The sequence below is a fragment of the Notechis scutatus genome, chromosome Z, assembly GCF_049901735.1.
Source record: "Notechis scutatus isolate UNSWTSFEM ecotype Mainland chromosome Z, rNotScu1.2, whole genome shotgun sequence".
Lineage (NCBI taxonomy): Eukaryota > Metazoa > Chordata > Lepidosauria > Squamata > Elapidae > Notechis > Notechis scutatus.
The window spans coordinates 11,117,348-11,141,022 of NC_142025.1; the positions used below are offsets into that span (position 1 = coordinate 11,117,348).

Below are 23,675 nucleotides of genomic sequence, written 5' to 3' on the forward strand. Positions count from 1 at the left end.
TTTTCCTAGAAAATGCTACAGTTCTTATAGTTTCATCTCTTTTGTGAATGGCATTAAGCCTTTGCAATTCCGGCCATTATATTGGCAATGTGCTGCTAAGTTAAACTCATGTGTTTAATGACAATATATGGATTGCTCCAGCTCATGGGAACAAACATTGTGGGATCCGAAACTAGTAATGTTATTTGATATTTTGTTCTCAACTGTCAACCACAGTTGGATAATACTCATGTAAAGAACAAATTAAATAAATTTTTTCTGACATTTACCTTAAATATTTTAAAATATGTTGGTAGCACAGAAGCAAACTTTTCAACAATGCGATTTTTTGCTTCTTTATTGCCATCAAGTGGTTTCTGAATACTCCTCCAGAGAATTACAATAATTTCAAGCAAGCCGGCCATGGAACGTATGTCATCAACCGAAAATAAGTTATCTGTTACCTGAAATGCAAAATAGATTTTAATTAAGGAGGTGCCATTCTTAAATTATACGTCTCAAATTAAGGTTACTTTAAAAATGGAATAATGTGTATGTTAAGACTTGCATTATTTAAGGCAGAATCAGTACTCCTAGGGGTGCTCCCAGGGGGAGTAAAAAAAAAAAAGGGAGTCACGACCATATAATGTTATGTGAAAATCATCTTGGGAAACAGAAGGAAGAGCTGTAGATGAGGCAATGGTCTGACAAGCAGTATAAAGTCTGCAGAAGGACAGGGAAGTATCAAGCATCTTAGAAGAGACTCTCCCTAATTTTTTAGTCTGAAAAGTGAGAGGGGAAGAGATACAGGTAGTCCTCAACTTATGACCAATTGGGGCCAGAATTTCTGTACAGGTAAATGATAACAGTAATTGTTCAGTGAGTTACATCCAATTTTACCTTTTTTTGCTAGAGTTTTAAACAAATCACTGTAGCCGTTAAGTAATCCTACAAAAGTTAAACCAATCTGGCTTCCCTCATTTACTCTGCTTGTTGGGAGCTAGCTATGAAGGTCACAAATGGCGATCCCATTAACGTGGGATGCTGCAATTGTCATAATTACATGCCAGTTGCCAAGTGCCTGAAAATTTTGATCACGTGACAGTGGGGATGTTGCTACAATCACAGGTGTGAGGACCAATCATTTTTTTCAGTGCCACTGTAACTCTGAACAGCCGCTAAATGAATGATTGTAAGTCTAGGACTGCCTACATATTTTGAGAGTTGCAAGATTCATGTCAGAATTGGCCGGACAAAGTAGTCCAGACAATAAGCAGACCAAGAAGCACCACCAATAACTTTATTTTAAGGATACATTAATGGATCTGTGTGAAGTAATCAGTTCATTGCCATCTCTAACAAACCTGCAATGAATTATATATCTTGTATGAATTATATATTTTGTATGATGATGTCACAAGTCATCACCATACAAGATATATAATTTACTTGTGACATCAGACAAAATATATAATTTACACCATCACCTTCTTGCTGATAGATATCATCTTGATATTTTAGAAGGTAAATGAACAGGTAGGTTGACATCAAAAGCACAGCCTACATCAGCTTGCTATCATGATTGCCAAAGGCAGTGTTGATTGGGAATTTTTATTCATAAAAATTTATAATTATTAACTAACATTCCCCCAAAATAACATAATGGCTCATAGGCAAACCTGCTAGATTATGCACTATGTCACAACTCATGAAGTTACTACCCACTCAAAGCCAGATTGAAATTTAAGCAAACCCTTTAATACAATTTATGTAAGATCCTCTTTGAAATGGAAAACTATAATGCTGAGAAATATTTTCATTAGCTAAAGCAGCAAAATATGCTAGCTGTATTAATCCATAGAACATCACAAATCCACCTGTCATAAAACCATTTTCAATGAAAACATTGTTCTTACGCTCATGTTTTCTTTCTCACTGTGCTCATCTCCACTCTCGGATTCCTTTAATTGCTGTTGGATACACTTGTTCAAACAATTCCGAATGGCAAGCATAAGTTTAGCTAGAATTAAAGAGCAAAGTATCTCAGTTGCGACAAGTGTCTCTGTGGACATAAAGCTACTGGCCCAAATATTGCTTCATTTTAAAAGTAGCGTACTATATGTACACTTCAGCAAAATAAATAAAAGCAATTTAATAAATGTATACAGCTGTTTAGATTAATATTTCATCAACCGTTTTTCTCATTAGGAACTTCCAGAATTTGTAAATAGTTTTGAGCATGTTCACATCTGTATAACCTAAAACCACATCAGAAAAAAATATTTAAAATGGGACTGTAGTTATCCCTCAAAAGCTAATATGTTGAGGAAAAGTTAAGTACTGTTTTCATTTTAAAATATGCCTGTCCAGTAATTAGCAACTTTTATGCATGCGTTACAATCAATTTGTTCTTCTTTCTTCCCAACGCATTCAGTTTAGCCCAGAATTCTTCAGAAACAATTACTGTCCTTGATCATTTACAAAAAAGCAATAGAGGGATTCTTTGTGAATGTGTGGAAATATAAATATAAGTGTTCAACACACAAGCGTGATGGAGCATGCCTATTAGTCATAAGAGTCATGAAATGGGTCAGTCACATGGCTAATGATTTTTCAATGTTTCTGTGACAGTTATTAAGCAAACTCTGTGGTGGTAAATGCAAAACCATGATAATTAAGTGAACATTATAGTTGTTGAGCAAGCCCACTGTTCTCTATGGCGTGATTCTGCAGCAAAACTATCTGTCAGGGTTCCAGAAAACCCCTTAAAAACTCCAAGTTTTTCCTCCAAGTTTCCTTTTATTGGTGGTTTACTGGCACATCTGGGAAATCCCGAATCTGAAAGTTCTGGATTTCCCTCCAATAAGTAAAAAATTATAAATCCATCCCCTGCACCCATCATTCTATCACATGCCCCAATCATCATCCATCCCAACTTGGCACATCCCTTCAACCACTACACAGCCAGGTGCAGGAATAACATGACCTTGACTTTAAAGAAGAATGCTATTATATCTAACCACATACGCTCCATAACACCCCCCTCCCCCAATCTTCCCAGGCTCAAGAATGTGGCAGCGTGGAAGCTTCTGATGCTAATATGGCTTCCAAAGCTGACACTATCGTATAAAATGTGGTCATAAATATGGACATGTTGACAAGGGCCTGAAGTGTGGTTATGTGACTACAGAAAGGGGGAGAGTAGGTCACAACTAGTCATTAGGTCACTAAGGAATCAGCCGCAAGTCAAGAACTACCTGTAACACACCAATACTTCCATATCCCAGGTGAACATCTCAAAGGTTGCTTTCTACAGAATTACCTATATTGGTTGGACTAGCATATTCGTGAGCGTATTGATAGAATGTTCTAGCTGCAGATGCATTCATTTGGATGAGTGTCACACAACGTTCACACCACACTTCTGGTTGACTGATGGGCAAGAATGAGTTGATCAGAAGATTTACTAGCCGCCGTGACACAGGCCGTGAATCAATCTCAAGGCGAGTTAAGAGGTGCTGTACAGGACAAATTTTCCAAAACTGATTGGAGAGGATGGGAATGGGAGAGAAACAAAGTTATTGTGATTAAATTTGATAGGTGAAGTACCTTCAGATGAACTTCCTGCTGAATAATTATATAAGATCCTGCATTCTTAGACAAGTTCATAAACTGTCTCTTCTGTCCACAAATTTTTACAAACCTGTTCCTTGAAAAGCAGCCTACATTTTGCAACATCAATTTGTCTTTTACTGTTCAGGAATCAAGACAGTTTACCTGCCTTTACCTGCATTGTACTCATTGATTTTAGATTAGCCATTTGTAGACAGAACATCATAGCAATATTATGTCAATGTCCAACTTAGAGCTGATACTATATGCAGTTCTCGACTTAGACTACAATTAGAACCAGAATTTCAATAGCTAAGTGAGGTTATTGTTGTGTCTGATTTTACCTTTTTGGCTACAGTTGTAAATCATGTGGTTGTTGAACAAATCCAGCTTCTTCCACTGACATTAAAGCTGCCTACAAAAGTCACAAATGGCAATCACCTGACCCTGTAACACTGCAACTGTTGTAAATACATGCTAAGTGTCCAAATTTTGATCATGTGACCTTTGGGATGTTGCGATAGTCATGTGAGGACCAGCTGTAAGGGACTTTTTTCACTTCCATTGTAACTAAATGAACTTTTGTAAGCCAAATACTACCTGTAATTGGGGTCTACCTGTATTAGATCGGAAAAATACTTTGTTTTCCAACCATGAAAATAAGCATAACTATTTGTTCCTTCATGGCCAGAGTTCTTTTGATATTGCCTCTGCTAAGGTAGCCTATATTTAACCAAGGGATACTTCAAACTTTGCATTCTGACTCAAAAACCAGTTCATTGTTCAGAATTAAATACTGTACAGCTGTATTAGAATAATTGCACATCTTCCAAGAATGAGGTCTGGACCATAGAGACTTCTATTAGATAGAATATTTTACTGATCTGATCTTCACTGATCTGGCTTATTGATATAGGGAATAAATCAACAATATAACCCTGACTTATTTTCTGCCCTCTCAGGTTATTCAGTGACATCTCAAACTCATGCCATCCTTCAGCAGGATGCTACTTTACAACTAAAAATAATTTGAATCTCTTGCAAAGAAAGAGCACATGATTTCAAAAAATAAATCATCAGAAATATAATCAAATACTACCGTTTAACTGTTACCTTACTACTGGACCTGCCATAAAGATAACTGCTAGCAAGACTACAGGGAAGAAAGAATATTGTAAGTTCTTTCTTATTGATTAATTTAAAAACGTAACAATGGCAAATTGTTTGGGGTGAAAAGTTAATGAATTCTTTGGACTATTTTCCTTTTAAAATATTGATGAATGCACCCACTTCAGAATAAATTGCCTAGTTTCTGTCTGCAGCCTAGCAAACTAATTTATCCCACCTTTGCAGCCTTCGTGGCCTTAATTTTCAGCAACATATCAACGTATGCCACCCTAACTTTCTCTGAATTGTCATGGAGATTGTATTTCAGGATTGGCAGAAGCTGTTCCAGTAATGGGTGACTCAGTATATTGTCCAAAATTATAGGCAAGCACTGGAAGAGAAACAGAAAAACATCAATAAAAGGTTATCACAAGAAAACAGGGCTACTTGCATTGAATCTATTCTACCTGCCAAATACCTGAAGCTAAGAGGACAGAGGCTGGGGAATGAAAAAGAGGCAAGACAATCCATTTTTATTAAACATGTCATTTAAATGCAAAGTAGCATGTGGGGTGATGGTACAAATTCTCTATTAATTCTTTTCAAGAGAATGTGCTAGTGAAGCAGAACAAAAAGATCAGATATACGGATAAAGGAATCTTGAACTAATGATTTTAGAAGGTTCTATGTCTAGCTTTTATGTTTTATTTCGGGTTAAGGTGCCCATTGATCCAGAGTTCTTGAAACAATATTGCTTAGATATTAAAATTCTAATGAAATATAGCATCTTTTCACAGTTCACCAACACTTTGCAGCATGCTTTTGATTTACAATATGCTTTCCGTGGCCCTACTTTGAAGATTTTTCTTTTTCTTAAAAAGGAAACGATGCTACAATACCCAACCTAGGGAGGTGAGTAGATTCATCTTAGCCAGTGGAAGCTTAAGTATACTCAAGAGCAACAGCTTTGATGATAACTTTCCTAAACACAGACCGTCTGTTGGGCAATGTAATGTATGGAAAAACAACAACAATCAAGTTCAGAGAGCACAAGGACCCTAAAGATCAATTTGCTGTGATAATCTGCACTTAGATAACATCTATTGCAGCAAACCAACATCCATAACCAGAATTTGGTGTTGTGCAATGATATAGCCTACGATGTTCAGAACATTATTTCATGCTGACCAGAAGCTACTAGAGTCCTCATTTTACAATCATCTGTCTAATGACTGTTCAAAATTACTATGGCACTAGAAGAAGTGACTTACAACTAGTCCTCACCCTTACGACCACTGCAGGATCCCCAAGGTCATATGATCATAATTGAGGTACTTGGCAACTAACGTGTATTTATGACAGCTGCAATATCCTGGGTTATGTTACTGCCATTTGTAATCTTCCCAGCCGGCTTTCAACAAAAAACGTCAGTGGGGGGAAGCTCGAATTGCTTAAGGACTGCATGATGGATTTAATAATTTCAGTGAATCACTGAACAAAGATGTCAAAAAGGTCATAGAATTGAGTGCAACTCACTTAACTGCCTTGCTTAGCAATGGAAATGATTGTCCCAATTGTGGTCATAAGTTGAGGACTAGGTATACATGCAAACTAAAGCCCAAGTGCATTAAGCAAGTGAACATTTGCAGTTATCTTGCATGATGTACCATATTTTTCAGACTAGAAGATACACTTCCCGCCCTGCCCAAAATGGGTGGAAATGTCTGTGCGTCTTATACAGCAAATATGGGCCCATTTTTGGCCTTCCAAAGCCTCCGTGCATCCCGTTTTTGCCCTACCAGCATCGGGGAGGCTGAAAACAGGACCCGCAAAGGCCTCCAGAGGCCCAAAATAGGCCTGTTTTTGGCCTGCAGAGTGCTTCTGGATGCCGGGAAGGGCAAAAATGGGGCACACGGAGGCAAAAAACTATTTTTTTCTTGTTTTCTTCCTCTAAACCAAGGTGCGTCTTATAGTTTGAAAAATACAGTAATTTTCTTCAAGGAGAGATGGTAATGGCTAAACAAAAGATGCTTTATTTACTCTCTTACTTTAAAAACGGCACATCGGACATCGGCAGAACTTGCATCAAAAGCAAGATCTTCAATCAAAGTTTGCAGAAGCTGAGCAAGCATCACTTCCGGAATCATCTCCCAATATCTATACGTTACTTTACTAACTGCAAGTACTCCTGTTGAACGGATTAAAGGTTGAGGATCGTCTAAAAGAATCTGCAAATACAATTCAAGTAAACAGCAACAATGCTATGATATTCACTCTATTTTGCATTTAAATTTTTCTATTTTGCATTTGCATTGCTCCTTGTCAACAAAATGCTGGAAACTATCTCATTATTAACTTGAATTGGTTTCATCTTCTGGTATCTTTCCATTAGCAGAAGAAACAATGAGCAGATGGGCAAAAAATTAAGCTTCCCTTTCTGCAGCTGTATAAATCTGATCTGGAAAATTCAGCAATTACCCCTTGGACCTGATCTAAGGAGGTTACATGTAGAGAAGAAGGGAAGTGCTTATAATTCTGGATGTTGTCTAACATTTTTAGAAATAATGTACTAGTTTTGTAGCCTGCCATACCTATAGAATATCAGAGTTCCCATAGTACAAAATATATTTATATATCAGAACCAATAAACACTGAAAGTTTTTAAGAAGAGATTGGACAACCATTTGTCTTAAATAGTACAGGGTTTCTTGCCTGAGCAGGGGTTGGACTAGAAGACCTCCAAGGTCCCTTCCAACTCTTGTTATTCTGTTATATATAACTTACTGCCTTCAAGATATCTCATAATCTGTACTTTATTTGTTACTACTAGTACGATGCTCATCAGAAATTTATATTCTGAACCAAGAAGACTATATAGTGCAGAAGAATGAAATAGTATTCAGTATTCGGCTGAAAAGTTTTGGATGTAATTCCCATGCTAAGAAATATAGAATTATTCATTTATATTACCCCCCTTTTCCTTTGAAGCATATAGAAAAAGAAAATCTAACTGACAATGAGAAGGAGAGGAGAGGAGGAGGGCTATCCAAATAATGAGACACACAAAAATTAAATAAAACTTCGTAGGAAGAATTTAAAAAGTACTTACAAAAAGTTCATCAAATTGCCTCTGGATTTCCTTTTGCAAATCTTCTCTGTTAAACCTGGGATCCAGAATAGGGAATGCATCACTAAAAAGTAGTGCTGCATTTGAACGGATCTCAGGATTCCTGGCCTGATAAAATACATGTACAATTTAATTTTAAATTAAATTTAGTCTAGCTTTTGAAAATTATCTGGTCAAAAGTAGGACAGTTTGATAGAAATACGTTACCTTCAAAGCTCTCCAAAGAACAGGTTGATAAAGCCTATAAAGAACTTCTTCGACTCCTTCGCGACGTTTATTTTGTTTGTGGAAATAGCTCAGTATCTAATAAACAAAAATAAATAAAAATAATTGAAGAGATTAGCTCCAACCAATTTTATTCAGCTCTTGAAAAATATGACTCACATGATACCTATATATGAAATTTGCAATGTTCTGCAGAATAGATCTCTAACATGTGTATGGTATATATTTGCTTTCCCTTTCAAGTAACATACATAAATGAAATACAGGTGTGTCAACCAGGAAGAGAATCTCACACAACTAAGTCTTGGTAGCCAAGCAACCTTTCCATCTGCTAAACGACAGGCTGTCCTAAATCAAGAATTCTTTCAAAGCTGATGTTGAGAAGGAATCCCAAAAGGTGGCCTGGAAAGAATGGCTTGAAATAACAAACCCCTCACCTCTCGCACTTTAGCATGTAGGGGGGATTTCCGGGGAAGATGAACTGCATGATGCATGAAATCCTGAATGCAGCTATATTCAATTACCTGAAATAAGAATACACATCCTGCTAAATATTCAAAAGTTGAAAAAAGCACTTTAAAGAAACAATCATGCTGACTTCCAACTTGCTTCCGCAATGCCCCTTTTACAAAGCACATTAAGACTGGGTCTTTTCAATCAATTTAACTATAAGGAGTCTTTGACTTATGGCTGTAATGGACCCTCCCCATTACGGTCCTAAGTCATAACAGTCATAAAACAGATCAATAATGTGAATGACGCTGTTTTACTATGGTTTTTGCAGCAGTCATTAAGCGAGTGCCGTTATTATAAGTGTGAACATCACTGTCATTAAGCAAAACCATTGTTTGGCATGGCAAGACTTTGTTATAAATCAGAAGTATCAGTTTTAGACAACAAGTGTTGTAAAATGTGGTCATATGACTGTGGGACATTGCAAAAGGGCTGAAATGCCCAGGAGGGGACCATCAGAAATTTGGATCAGGTGTTGTGGCCCGCCGGCGGCTGACGGAGCTGGCAGCAGAGTCGGACAGTAGTGAGGAGGTTGGGGAGGAACCTGGGCCATTCTCGGAGGCTGAGGAGGGCTCGGACGAGGGCATCGGAGGCAGAGATGGGGCCAGGGTAGGCTGGCAGTCATCAGTTGCCTTCACTCAGACAGCAATGAGGTGGGGGAGTTTCTGGAACCGGTTCCCAGCCTGTGCATGCGCAGAGCTACCAGAAGACACGAACATTTGAGAAAGCAGGGTCGACTCAGGAGTAAGGCCACATCTTGGAGATGATCGGCCCCTCCCATAGGACATAAAAGAGGAGCGAACAGGAAGTGACCTTTTGCAGGAAGCAATTAGTTCGTCTCTTCAATTCAAGCTTTGAAAAGTTCTGTTTGACTCTGTGTCAAGTTTGGCCTTGCCCTGCATTTGGCAATTAGTTCTCTGGCAGCATTCCAAGTGCAATACAGTGGGTGTTTATAAACATTCCCCTGAAAGACTGTTTGTGAAGACTTGCAGGCTGTGAATGAATGTAATTCACAGCTGTGGCAATAAAAAGAGGTTTTGCTGAAACTAAGATTGCGTTTTATGCTTTCTTTCTTTTTTGAAAACAATTTTATTGATTTTTTACACAAACAAACAAAACATAGAACATAAAAACATAAAACATCTTTTCTGAAAGTTGCTTGATCCCGGTTAAAACTCTTCGTACAGACACAAATTCAAAAATCATATTCATTTTATATACCATTCCATATCTTACTACCATTTTTAATTTTCTATATAGCTTCTTCCCTCTTTATCTTTCTTAGTTTTATTTTATTTATCTCATCTCAGTTCAAATCATAATACTTATCATTCTTTTTTCTGTTCTATTTCCAGCTATCCATTCATCTTTTCTCTTTAAACAAACTTCTCCTGTACACTGATTGGAGTATGACGCCTTTAACTCTTTCCCCTAACTTAATAATACTTAATATAACACTTAACTTATATTGGGATTCTGTTTAGTACATTCTAAAATTACACAATGTATTTTATAAGAAAAACAACAACAACAACAAAAAACATATTTATAGGTATATAAGACCACTATCAATGCCATTAAAAACTAATCATACATATTAATACTCATTTATATCTTAAGCATTTTATTCTAAATACACATATAAGAACACAATCTTATGTACCTTACAGAATCCCTTTTTCAATTAAATTTACCCATTGTCTCTAAATGAATTTTGTTACTTTAAATCTTGCTTCCCACCATTAAGGCTTCTCATCCCTTCCTTTCTCTCTTGCTTATTCTTCTCCTTGCCCTTTTTACCCCTTTGTCTCTCCTCCTCCCTTTTCTTCTTCTGCTTTCCCCCTTTCTGTTGTTTTCTAACCTTGTATCCACCTTTCACCTCATTTTTCTCTTTTTGGTTGTTTTTTCAAGCCTTAAAATCCCCTTTTTCTTTTCCTCTTTCTCCTCCTCCCAAATAGAATCATTTGTTCATCAAAGATGGCTTCTTCTTTGTCCCAGTCGCCCTGCTGCGCAGTCAATTTTTCATAAGTACATACCGCCATTTCTAGAAATTGAAAAGAGTGCCCAAAGTATCTTTCCCATCTTGTTCTTCTTTTTTATATTTTTGATATTCAATTTTTAGTTCATCCACAAGTGATGCCATTGTAAAGAGAAAAAATTTTTCCAGAACAACCACCCGAGTGCTTTTAATCAAAAATAATTCCCAAGAGTACCAAAGTCACCAAACAATCCAAATAAGCTATTTCTTTTAATACTTTTTTCTTTCTTCCATTTCTCTTCTGGGGTTGCTGTTTGATCAAAAAGTTCCAATTAAGATATATCTTTTAGAAGTCTTATTAATATTCAATAGCTCTTTAGAATTCTAGGCAATCTCCTCCTTGTTTTCAAATTTTTTGCTCCAATTTTTTTCCCTCCTCCCTTCCCACTTACAGCAAAAAGATTTTCCTTTAAATGTTCAGAAATCCATACCTCCAATGTGGGTTTCCCGATTTCTCTTAAAGTTCTATCGCTGTCACGTTCGGAAGGAGAGTGAAAAGAAAAAAAGCTTTTCCTTTAATTTCCATTCGCCGCTTAACACATTCTGGAAACGATGTATCTTTAATAAGTTTTAACTTCCAGGGTACTTTCACTGTTACTTTGTCCCAGTCAGCAAAGATCACTTTCATTTCTTCACAGCTCCTCCTGCACTTTCTTTTTCCGGCTGAGCTCTTCTATGTGGAGGCCATTGCTGACCGCCGCTTAGCTGCCTTTGGAAAAGGGGGTTTAGTCGGCTAGGGAAGAGAGGTGCGATATCTCTCGACCCTGCCAGACCTCCCCTGTCTTCGCCACCTTCTACGGAGGTGGCTTAGCCCTGAAGCCAAATGGCTCGGGGCACTCGGGCAGTGAACACAGGCAGAAACCGTGCACAGTCGCGGATTCTTGCCTGCTCCGAAGCGCTGCAGACCGGAAATCCGTGTTTTATGCTTTCTAAGGAAGCCTAGATCAGAACATCTGGTTTCAGATAGTTGTAACCTCAAGCAGTCACTAAGTGAACAATTGCAAGTCAAGGACCCCCTGTATGTCTTGAGCCTGCCTCTATTGAAATATAGTTACCAGCACTAGGGACAATTTCATTTTTTTCTCCATTTTAGGATATTTGCTTTGCCTTTCTGCCAAGATGTTGAAACCACCTGTCATGCCCGTCAGTCTGAATCCGAGGAAGAAACCGAACAGCTGAGAGGGAATGGGAGTGTGGCTCCGTTGGCTGTGGAGGAGGCTGGGGAAGGGCAAAGTCCGGCTGGGCAGATCAGGGGAGAGATAGAACAAGGGAGAGAAAGTTCAGAGGAAGGCCCACCCTCTCTTCATCCTAGGGCATGCAGGGAGGAACCGAGAAGAGAGCAACGTGGGTTGTGGCTTATGGAGGAAGAAAGGGCCCTGATTCTCTTCATTAGCCACACATGGGATGAAAATTTATAAGAACTGAATGCTGACTGCGGGGGCAAACGTGAGTTTATCCTGTGTTGTCATTGCTTATCTGTGTTCCTGGCGTCTTCCCAACTGTGTAAGTTTTGCCATGCCTTCACATCTGGAATTCTTGCTCCTGCCCTGTCAAACTAATTACCTCAGTTTGGCTTGATTGGACTTAAAGTTACAGTTTGTGTTGACCATGTTTTGGACTTAATTCCCTGCAGCCCAAGGCTGTTCCTGGGAGTTTTTCTCTAGCCAGAAGGTAACCTGGACATTGGGGGCAAAGTTGGAACTAATAAAGGGATTCTTATTGATTATCTGACTGTGTTGCCTTTATTTTTCTCTGGTTCATTTTAGTAGTTTAGTTTGGGGCTATTTATTCTTTTTTCAATGAAGATATACAAGCAGACCTCGACTTACGACCGGTTACTTAGAAAGTGTTCAAAGTTACAATGGACTCCCTGGGAATATTTATGATCTGGTTCTGAGGGCTGCAGTCACAGCAAACCCCCATAGTAAGTGTTCAGCAACCAGCCTGCATTTAATGGCCATTTGCAGCATCCCACATTCACTTGACCATGTTTTACATTTTTTCTGGAAAAAAACGGGCATTATTCTGGTTTTCAGCAAAACTGGCCCCACAGGGAACAATGGGTTCACTTTATGATCACAGAATTTATTTAACAACCACAAAAAAAGGTTGTAAAATTGGATCAGCTGTATGTTGACCAGCTTTACGATCATCACGACTTGCAATCGCAATGGTCAGGCTCCATTACTGCCATAATTCAAGCACTACTTGTAATCATCTACCAACAGGAATTATTTATTCATCTACCATGCTACCACAGAAGTCACTCACCTCAATTTCAACTTACTTAGGTTTAATGCTTAAATCTAAACCATAGTTAAGATCATAATACTAGGCTCAAGAAACATTTGGGTGTCTGAAGAAGCGACAGCAGCAGTGCCATCCCAAAATAGTTACCCAAGGATAGGTCTATTTACAATTTAGGAGTTCAACCTTTTTTTATTAATGTTTTAATTAATTACTTTGAAAGGTTTTTTTTTTTAAAAAAAATTGCTTTTTCCTTGGTAGAGGCTGGGCGTTCATCCTTATCCATGCAGTTTCTATTATCTTGCATATAGATAGTCTTCAGGTTCAGACTGGCAACCATTTGAAATTACAACAGAACTCCTTGGAGGTACTTACAATCACTGTACAAAAGAGACTTTGATTGCATGGTCAGCGCCACTATTCTAATCACCATCCCTCCAGATTCCCTGTGACCCACACAGGGGACAAGCCATCATTTGTTCTCATCAATCCCCCTTTTAAAAGTAACAACTGCCAATTTTCCTAAAAGCTCTTTTGCAGATAAAATAAAGTTCTGCAATATTCATATCCAGTTTTTTATATGTATGGTATTCAGCTTTGTTCGGGTATTTTCCCACGTCATTATAGTTGCGCTTTTAAAGTTGTAGCAACGTTTGTTTATATGTATATATATATGTATATGTGTATGTATGTGTGTGTGTGTGTGTGTGTGTATATATGTTTTCTTAAGTTTTGCTGGTATTACATGTATGGCCTTTCAGCTTTGTTCGGGTATTTTCCCACGTCATAGTAAAAGCACCACTACTATGACGTGGGAAAATACCCTAACAAAGCTGAAGGTTATTATACATACATACATATATATATGTATGTATGTATATGTATATATGTATATATATGTATATGTGTATGTGTGTGTGTGTGTGTGTGTGTACACACACACACACACACACACACACACACACACACACACACACATATATATATATATATATATATATATATATATATATATATATATATATATATATATATATACACATATCTTTGGTTATTCGGGTTTTCTCCCGCGTAAGATTGGAAGTATCTAGGCAGCGTTTCGATGAAGTCTCATTCATCATCTTCAGGCTTCTGTCTTCAGCTCTGCTTCTCAGAGTGATGTGAGCTTGCAGCTGCTTCTTCCTTTTAACTGCTAGTGGGGGTGTGACTTGATTGGGTGGGGGCTTGGCTGTGTTCTGATTGGGTGGGGGGTGTTCTCATTGGTTGGGGGTTTGGCTGTGTTCTGATTGGTTGGGGGTTGGCCGTGTTCTGATTGGCTGGAGGTGTGTTCTGTTCAGGTGGGGCTTGGTTGTGCTCAGGTTAATCTAATCTAAGACTAACCTGAGCACAACCAAGCCCCCACCTGAACAGAACACACTTATATATATATATATATATGAGTTTTCCGGAAAAGTTTTCCTTCGTGTAATGCTAAGACAAATTTGTTTTAACCATGGTTTATTGAACAAGCCATAATTGCCTGGGCTCCCATGTCAAATGAAAACAGGAAATCCATGTTTTAAAACCCCAAATACATTGTCTTCATACCAATAACCATTCAAATGCAAGCTTAGTATGTTACATGAATCCAGCTATTTGCCACTGTGAGACACCTATAAAGGTATCCTCAACCAATGACCACAATTGGGAGAATTTCTGTTGCTAAGCAACAGTGGTGTGGTGGTTATTAAGTGAATCACACTCAATTTTACCTTTCTTTTTTTTGTTACAGTTGTTAAGCAAATCACTGCAGTTGTTATGTGAATCACATGGCCATTAAATGAAACCATGTATTGACATTGCTTGCCAGAAGCCCCTGAGAAGTTTGCAAATGGTGATCTCATGACCCTGGGTCCTCCAGCTACCACAAACACTTGCTCAATTTTGATCACATGACCACGGAGATACTGCAATGGTGGTTAAGTGTGAGGACTGGTTCCACTTTGTGTTCTGTTATAACTTCAAATGGTTCCCATGACAGCAAGGACGAGGGCAAAAACGACCCAATGGTGAGTGGACCGGTACCCCCTTTCGTCTTCCCAATATGGCTCACAGCCCCAAAAACAGGGACTCAGGGGACTTTCCAAGCCTTAATAGATTCAGGCTGCACTAGATACCTAATCAACCTAACCACGGCTCTGAAACTGGGGATTAGAGCAAAAAGGTTGGCCCACCCGATCTGGTTCGAACAGGCCAATGGTTCCCTATTGGGAGGAGCCTATGCCACACACTTAACCGAATCAGTGAGGCTAGAGCTAGCGGATCACTGGGAAACAATTCAATTGTAGCGGCCCCCAAAATGACAGATGCAGTAATATTGGGACTCTCCTGGCTAGACAAGTGGGCAAAAATGTAAATCAAGGACTATCTGTATTGATATGAACACTGAAAGTACTCCCACATCTGGAAAAGAAACATGTTAATTGTTTATTTTTTGCTTAAACCCATTTTGTAATGATAATAATTATTCTGAAGCTTTATACCTCTAGTATTTCCCCTGAACTTTTCTTCCAGGCTCTGAAGTAAACCTCAGCAACATGGTTCATCTGGGACCTGGGTCAGTGAAATAAAAGACACAGTTCAGTGAACTTACAGGTGTTTTTTTAGATTCAGAAGGCATCCAGGCCTTTTGCAAATTCTCCCCCTAAGTTAAAATTCTAGTTCAGCACTTTTGAGAGCTGGTAGAATATAAAACAATTTGGCTTAAGCCTCGGGATTTTATTTTATTTTATTTTTTGTTACATTCCTATAGCCTCTAAATCTAAAATTACTATATCTAATAAGTGCTCTGTTCAAGTCTCTTCAAAATCTCACTCTGCATCTTCTAATAATACATTTATTTTCTAATATTTGTGAACACGTGCTTCTAACATTTTAGCTCTTCTTCCTACTTCTTCCTAATCACGGTTGAGATAAATCCTAGTAATATTCCGCAAGGCTCCTTAAAAACAGCTACCTTTAAAGAAGCATTTGTCATCTTCACACATTCGCCATTTTACGTACCCAAATAGGTAAGGCGAATCTCTCTGCAAATGGAACACTAAGCATTTTTCTGCGAGTTATTAGCATGAGGGTGGAAGTTCGTTCTCTGAGCTTGCGGGTTGGTTTCCGAACATTTAATTATCAGGCTAGGTAACACCTTTCAGCTTATTTATTTATTTTTATTTATTTACTGAATTTATATTGCTGCCTATTTGCCCATGGCGACTCGAGGCGGCTTACACAATGTAAAACCATATTTTTTTAAAATATAAATAAAAACTAACAAAACGAATCAAATAAATTAATAAAGTACAATAGAACAAAATCTGGAAAAATAAAATAAAAAAATCACCCAACTCCCACCACCACCCGGCCCCGATGAGAGCAGATCACGCGAGCCATTTGATGGACTCCATCCCACTCTGGGTTCCCCAGCCCCATTCAGACAATATCAGTAAGTATTCTTCTATTAATAAGGACTTCAAGTGTGGGGATGTCAAGTGAGGATCTTATAATGGGTCAGCTGTGAATCATCAGTGAGAGTCTTGTGATGGGGGTGGGGGGGTTGTCAGAGTTTTTTCATGAACTGGAATAGAGCTTAGTAAGAAATGAACGAATAGGTGTGGCAACAGACCAGCCAATGGGAGCTGAATTGGAAAGTGAAACTGGAAGTAGCCTGGGTTTAGCTCTAGTCTCTGCTCTCAATTCTGAAGCTGCTGGTGTGTTTTGCTTGTGTTACACTGGAACAATCTACTATTGGTATTGTACATTTTACTCATATTATTATGTATATAAAGAAGTTAATGAATCCTGTTGAATCAGTCATCTGTGTGTGCTTTCTGGATTTGAATTTCTGCTGCAAAATAATAGATTACATCAGGTCAGGGTCATTGGGAGGTGAACTGTTGGAGCGGAGTTGTGTGGGTTGTTTGAGGGTCGGTGCTGTGTCTGGCTGGCTCTGCAGTTCATTTGGATTCTGAGGGGTTCGTAGGCTGGTTCTAGGTCAATGTGTCGGTTGATGGAATTGCTTGTGGAGTGCCAGGCTTCAATGAATTCACTAGCATGGCCAGTGGTTTTTATGTTACTCCAATCAAAGACCCACACTTGACACACCCAGAAGAACAGTGACATCCCCTAAACTCCACTGAAGATGTTACCTAGCCAGGTAACGAAACGTTCGGAAACCAACCCACAAGCTCAGAAAATAAACCTTCACCCTCATCCTACACCTGAGCTACAGATATTCGCCACTATTGCAAAGTTATTAGTGTTTCAAATTGGTAAGCAAAGACGGGCAACGTGGCAAATTATACAGATTGAAGGACTTGCCCATTGCTGAAACACCAGAATTAAAGAAACCCCCAACTCACCTTCTTGGTAGAAGAGAAGCTTACCTAGGAAAACACAGGAGTTGATTTTTAATAGTCCCATGTATCAATTTAATGAAATTTACATTCCATGTGAAAAGAAAGCTCAAGAATCTTCTCCCCTGGAAAAATAGCCAGACAATATCACTTCTTAAGTAGATACAAACTCTTTTAAATTCAGTAACAGGTGGTTCTTGACTGACAACCATTTGTTAAAGTCACCAAAGTTACAACACTGAAAAATTATCACCATTTTCCAGCGTTGCAGCATCCTCATGATCTTGCCCAAGGAGCTGCTGATCCAGTTCTACAGAGGAATTGTTGAGTCTGTCATCTGCACCTCTATAACTGTCTGGTTTGGTTCTGCAACCCAACAGGACAGACAGACTCCAGAGAGTAATTAGGACTGCAGAAAAAACAATGGCTACCAAACTGCCTTCCATTGAGGACCCGTATACTACATGAATCAAAAAGAGGACTGTGAAAATATTTTCAGACCCCTCACATCCCGGACATAAACTGTTTCAACTCCTTCCCTCAAAACGACACTATAGAGCACTGCACACCAGAACAACTAGACACAAGGACAGTTTTTCCCAAAAGCCATCACTCTGCTATACAAATGATTCCCACAACACTGTCCAACTATTTACAAAGTCGACATTACTATTACTGTTAATCTTCTCATCATTCCTTATCACCCATCCTCTCCCACTTGTGACTGTATGACTCTAACTTTGTCGCTTGTATCCTTACGATTTATATGGACTGTTTCCTAGTATGGTTTGATTGCTTATTGTACCCCATGACTATCATTAAGTGTTGTACGTTATGATTCTTGACTCTTAATGAATGTATCTTTTGTTTTATGTACACTGTACACTTGTGTATCCAACCATACTTGGCCAATAAAGAATTCTATTCTATTCTATCTTGTGATCAAAATTCGGGTGTTTGGCAACTGGCGTGCATTTACGACAACTGCACTGTCCTGGGGCTATGTGATCAATATTTTTAAACTTTCCTGCTGACTTTCAACAAGCAAAGTCAATGTGGGAAGCCAGATTCACTTAACATCCACATGATTCTCTTAACAACTGTGTCAAAAAATTTATAAACTCTTACCGATTGCCTTGCCTAGCAACAGAAATTTTGGGCTCAGTTGTGGTCGTAGATTGAGGACTACCTCCTACATTGTAGTATTCATACTGCTAGGCTAGAATCATTGGACTTCATTCTTCAGTAAATATTATTAATACAAGTATCCTTCATTTACAACCAGTTGTTTGACAACTATTTGAATTTATGATGGATTTCTCCCAGGCTACTTATGAGCCAGGTTTGAAGCTCCAATTGCTGGGGAAATGACTTAGATTTAAAATAACTTATTGTCACTTTGAATGTACATTAATTGGCATACATTAAAATGAAATTTTGTTGCATGCAACTCTCAAAGGGTCTCCACCTCTAATATACACTAAATAAACATGACTAACTAACTAAATAATACATATACATATATGACACAGAGAAACAACACAGTCTAGTTTGGATGTATACATGTACATGGTGAGAATAACAAATCTTTTGAGTTTACCAGAGGGATGGCATAGGGAACTGCTAGAAATACTTCAAAACCTCCTCCCAGGGGCAAGCAACAAAAACAGACTGTGAAGTGGACATGTGGGATCTCTAAGTATACATCGTTTATAAGCAGCGTCCTGAATGACGGGAAGTTAACTTCCTATGAACTTCTTGGCTGTCCTTACCACTCTCTGTACGGGCTTTCTGTCTGAGGCACTGCTGCCACCAAACCAAACAGGGATACAGTTTGTTAAAATGCTCTCAATCATGCCTCTGTAAAAAGTGGCCAGGATAGAAGGAGAAAGATGTGCTCTCCTCTTCTGACGCAGGAAATGCAGTTTGTCTGTGGTCATATGATTGCTTTGGAACCAGGCCACAATTATGGGCATTTATAGTATCTTGCAATCACATGAACATGATCTTATTTTCTTTTTTTTCTTTTTGCTGAAAACCAGTGTTCACTTCCAGGCTCAAGTCAAAAATATCCACTGTAGACAATTTTAACAACTTTAGCATTCATTTAAAAACTGCCAAAACTGCCACATTTGCTTAACTGCCAAAAATGGGTTGTAAAATTGAGCATAGCCATGTGATGACCTGTTTTAATCAGCACAACTTACAACCATAATTCCTGGGCCCAATTATGGTCATAAATCAAGGATTATCTATAGGATTAGATTGTACAACATGCTCTGGAAAGCTTTTAAATATACTCACAATGAAGTGTGCAATTACAGACGTTTCTAAAAAACATTAAGCAAACAAAATGTAAGCACCCAAAAAGTTAGCTTTCCTTTTTTCAAGAAAGCAGGGAACCCTATCTTGCATTATTCAGGTTTTCGATAACATATTTAAATTACACTCCTTCTTTAAAGTTTCTTTTCCAGATATATCTGCACTGCAGGAAATTAATTTATTTAATAAATTTATAAGGCCACCCATTTTAATTACATGACTCTTAGGAGCGAACAATTATAGCAAAATAAAAACAATAAAAATGCAGCCAATAATTAAAAATATAAATAACACAACACAGTATAAAATATCAGCCTATTCTACCCAACGAGTTCACCATTATGGTATATATATAAGAAGTCCACACGCATTAAAAATACATAGATTCGTACCTCTTCTCTTTTAATGTAGCCTGGGCTCATAAAGCAGTGAAGTAACAAATCTTTAACTTCATTACTCTCTTCTGAGTCATAATCAAAACACTGCAGAACCAGTTGAAGGTGACATAGGCAGGTTATATGTGACCCCTAAAGGAGACGAGTAAGATTATTCCATGTCACTGATGAGGCAAGAGACATAAATTGGCAAAAAATACAAGGAGGAATGCCAAGTGTTGTGATCATCAGTGTTATGCACGATATTCACGCATAAGCTAGGAGCATCATCTGGTTGGGGCTGATCCGGTGGATGTTTCCCATGAACAGCTTCTTGCTGGGAACGTAAATTTTGGAGCCTAGATGCTTTGTTACTCTAACCTGGCATATAATTCAACCCAAGGGATATATCATTTATTACCTACGCATCCATTCCTGCCAATGTTTCCAAAAGCATCTGACTTCCTTCAGGTTTATCCAGAGAAAAGGAAATTAACCTCCTTTAAATGAGTCACGGTGTACATTAAAACACAAAAGTGGCGCTTAGTCTATCTCAAACATATACATATAATTTTAGGCACTGAACACATATTGCTTACCACAATGGTTTTCTTCTCTAGACTCTTCTTCAGAAACATCAAAAAAGCAGTTTTGCCAAGCTGTTCTTTTCCTTCTAATCCCTTATTCCACCAGCATTGCAAAAGGTATTGAATGGCTCCCGACAGAGATGTTTCAGAATCCGGTAGTACAGGAAGGATGCCTGTAACAGTTATTTAATGAAAATGCAATGGATTTGGGGGGTAACAAAAAGAATGTAATCTTCATATGCCTCTAAAGCAGTGGTGGCTAACCTTTTTCCGTTGCATGCTGAAAGTGTGTGCGTGTGCCTGCACCCATAATGCAATGCATGTGCGACCCCCCCTGTGCATGCACACATGACCCCCTGTGCCATGCGCCTCTGCAAAAAACACCGTTCGTGCCCCCCTGCACATGCATGCACGTCTTCCGCATGCACATCTCCCCTCGCGGCAGATACCCATCAGCTGGCTGGCGGGGGGGCCGTGCGCGCATGTGCGGTGAATCAGTTCCAGGCGACAGCTCATGTGCCGGCAGAAATGGCTGCGTGCCACTTCCAGCATGAGTGTCATAGGTTCGCCATCACGGCTCTAGTTTTCCCATGACTCTTAGGAATCAACTATTTTTATGATAGTTAAAGACCAACTTTAAACAGTTGCAAAACAGGGACTACCCATATCGAGATTTATAAATGTTTAAAGTTATGACAGCAATGGAAAGGATGTTTTGCAGCCAGTGAAGCAACCCTGGCTGCTGTAAATGATCATGCCACCTCCACCCACAGGCGCATGACATGTTGTGTGTGTGGGGAGGGGGGGGTTAGGACCAGTCGTTACTTTTCACCCTCACATGACTGCAATTTACTATGATTCTTGCCAGTTTGTAACATATTTTGCAAAAAAAAAAAACCAACCCATCCATTCAAATGAATTGGGTTTACTTAACAATTGCAGTGTTTGTTTAATGACTGCCACAAAAAAAGACCAGAAAATTACTTCCAGTCACATGGATGCCATGACTTATCAAGACAACAACTTATGGTCCTAATTTCAGGTTCAACTGTGATCATATGTCAATGAAAGAAACAGAATGTGTGTGTGTGTTTATCTGTATGTGTAAAGTAAAAACAAATTGTAGAATTAATTGAGCTTATTGATTAATCAGGACTGCATTTTGCATATGATATAGCAGAACTAAGATATGTTTAGGTAGTCATTAACATCTGAGACATCACTATGCCTACTGTAAAAAAAAAACCCTTTTAGAAAGTTATTTTAGTGTTAGAATTACTATGCCTATATTTACATATTCCTTAAGAAATAGCCTGGTTCATCATGCAAAATTAATGCAATTCTGGATAGATTGGTGTCCAACCAAATTTCTTTGATTCTGAAAAATTAACCATAATGTTTTCCAATCTGAAACTCATTCAATCAAAGGAGCATTTAGCTTGGAAATCAGGCCATTACTCAAAAATTCAAGTAATAAACACATCAGCAGATTCAGTATTTACATCAACATTTTAGACTACTTGCTGGTAAGAGAATCTTCAAAACAACAAGAGCTAAGCATTTATGAAGAATATACAATCACTCTAAATTGCACCACTGAAGCACAACCTCGATAAATTAAAAGTATTTTAAGAAAATATGCAATTCCATGGGAAAAAAGCACAAGCATCAGTCCAAGACTACTGTCAGAGGCATACAGATTATATTCATCATACCCACAATACATACCATTTAATATCACAGCACATTCTAAAAGAGCTTTGATGTCAATATTTTCATTTAATGTAGGAATGGATGCAGTGAGTACAGTTGTTACACCTTGAATCACAGCTGTAGTTTGCTGTTGAAAATTCAGAGACAAATAAAAAGAAAGCTATAGACTTTAAAAAGATACAAAAGTATATTTTTTAAAAGAGAAGCTCAGAAGATTCAACAAACACATTTTTACAAAATATCCAGCAAATAAAGATTTTGAAAGAATTATTGGCTTGGTGTTATTCAGATATAAATTCATTTGTGTTAAAAATAGCTAAGTGTGTCCTCTATAGTCAATAAACATTCAATAAAATATACTCAATAAAGCTCCGGATTATCTTTGTGGTTTTATACTTCCTGTTTTTATTGGGGTGAGTTGAATATTGCTTCAAAGAATATTGCATAGCTATAATAAATTAAATAAATGAATATAAATATAAATACCTCTAGCAAGAAAATCAAGAAATACCCAATTTAAATGGGCAATAATTAGCTAAAACCACTGTTTCAGTCTGAAGTAAATAGTCATATTATTTTTTTAAAAAAAGCTTGAACAATATCTAAAACCCAGAACATGGTTCAGTCATTTTTTTTTAATTTTTTTAGCTTTTTTTATCCCACCTTAATTGCTTTATAATGTGAAAATACATAATCCTCCTTCCTCTTCCTATTTTCCCCACAATAACCCTGTGAGGTGGGTTCTGCAAAGAGAGACTGGTCTAAAGTCAGCCAATTAAAGTTTCACGCCTAAGGCAGCACTAGAATTCAGTCTGCTGGTTTTCAGGGTAATACCTTCACCAGTACACCAAACTAATCTTAAGTATGTTACTTTTAAAAGGATATGTGCACCCAAATGTTAAGCAACTAGCATATTCAGGGCAAATTACCTGTGCTGCATTTTTTTCAGTTTCCATGCTGTCATCCTTCATTCTTTGCCATTCTTCTACGGGATTATCTAGCAAAACCTTTGATAACAAGCTCTTTAATCTATTCCACAATATCTCCTTTTGCTTTCTTGATAGCTCTTGAACCAGTTCACATAGATCAAAGGGATCTGATGCATCCTCCTAAAAATATAGACCAAGAATAGTAGATTATTTCATACTACACATCATTATATTGTAAAATCAAGTTTTGAGCTTTAAAAAGCCACCAAATACCCATTTAAAAAAAAAATAGAAATTCAACTTTTATATTTTAAAAAAATCTTAATTATATCCCTACAATTACACATGTCCACTTGGATGAGCTTTCTTACAGGTAGTCTTTGATGGTACAGGGCAATAAAAACAAGGCCAAATAGGCTGAAAAACAGCTTCTATCCCAGAGCAGTAACTATATTGAATTCTACTGTATAGTGTAATACTAATGTAGTATCAGGGGTTTTCAATTCAATTGTATAGA

General features: G+C 38.0%; 1 protein-coding gene across 4 annotated transcripts in view; it reads right to left on the reverse strand.

Annotated features, from left to right (window-relative positions):
• Positions 1-23,675, reverse strand: part of NCAPG2 (non-SMC condensin II complex subunit G2) — a 48,535-nt gene that overhangs the window by 19,836 nt on the left and 5,024 nt on the right. For all 4 annotated transcript variants that reach the window (XM_087947808.1, XM_087947805.1, XM_026680923.2 and 1 more), the window contains 14 exons: positions 23,159-23,338; positions 22,245-22,356; positions 20,529-20,689; positions 19,948-20,082; positions 17,264-17,358; positions 15,371-15,440; positions 8,488-8,574; positions 8,033-8,128; positions 7,808-7,933; positions 6,747-6,926; positions 4,937-5,089; positions 3,302-3,521; positions 1,896-1,999; positions 270-443 (listed from right to left, as the gene is read on the reverse strand). In XM_087947808.1, the coding sequence (XP_087803934.1) occupies positions 270-443; positions 1,896-1,999; positions 3,302-3,521; positions 4,937-5,089; positions 6,747-6,926; positions 7,808-7,933; positions 8,033-8,128; positions 8,488-8,574; positions 15,371-15,440; positions 17,264-17,358; positions 19,948-20,082; positions 20,529-20,689; positions 22,245-22,356; positions 23,159-23,338 (1,893 nt within the window). The remainder of the gene's footprint in view (positions 1-269; positions 444-1,895; positions 2,000-3,301; positions 3,522-4,936; positions 5,090-6,746; positions 6,927-7,807; positions 7,934-8,032; positions 8,129-8,487; positions 8,575-15,370; positions 15,441-17,263; positions 17,359-19,947; positions 20,083-20,528; positions 20,690-22,244; positions 22,357-23,158; positions 23,339-23,675) is intronic.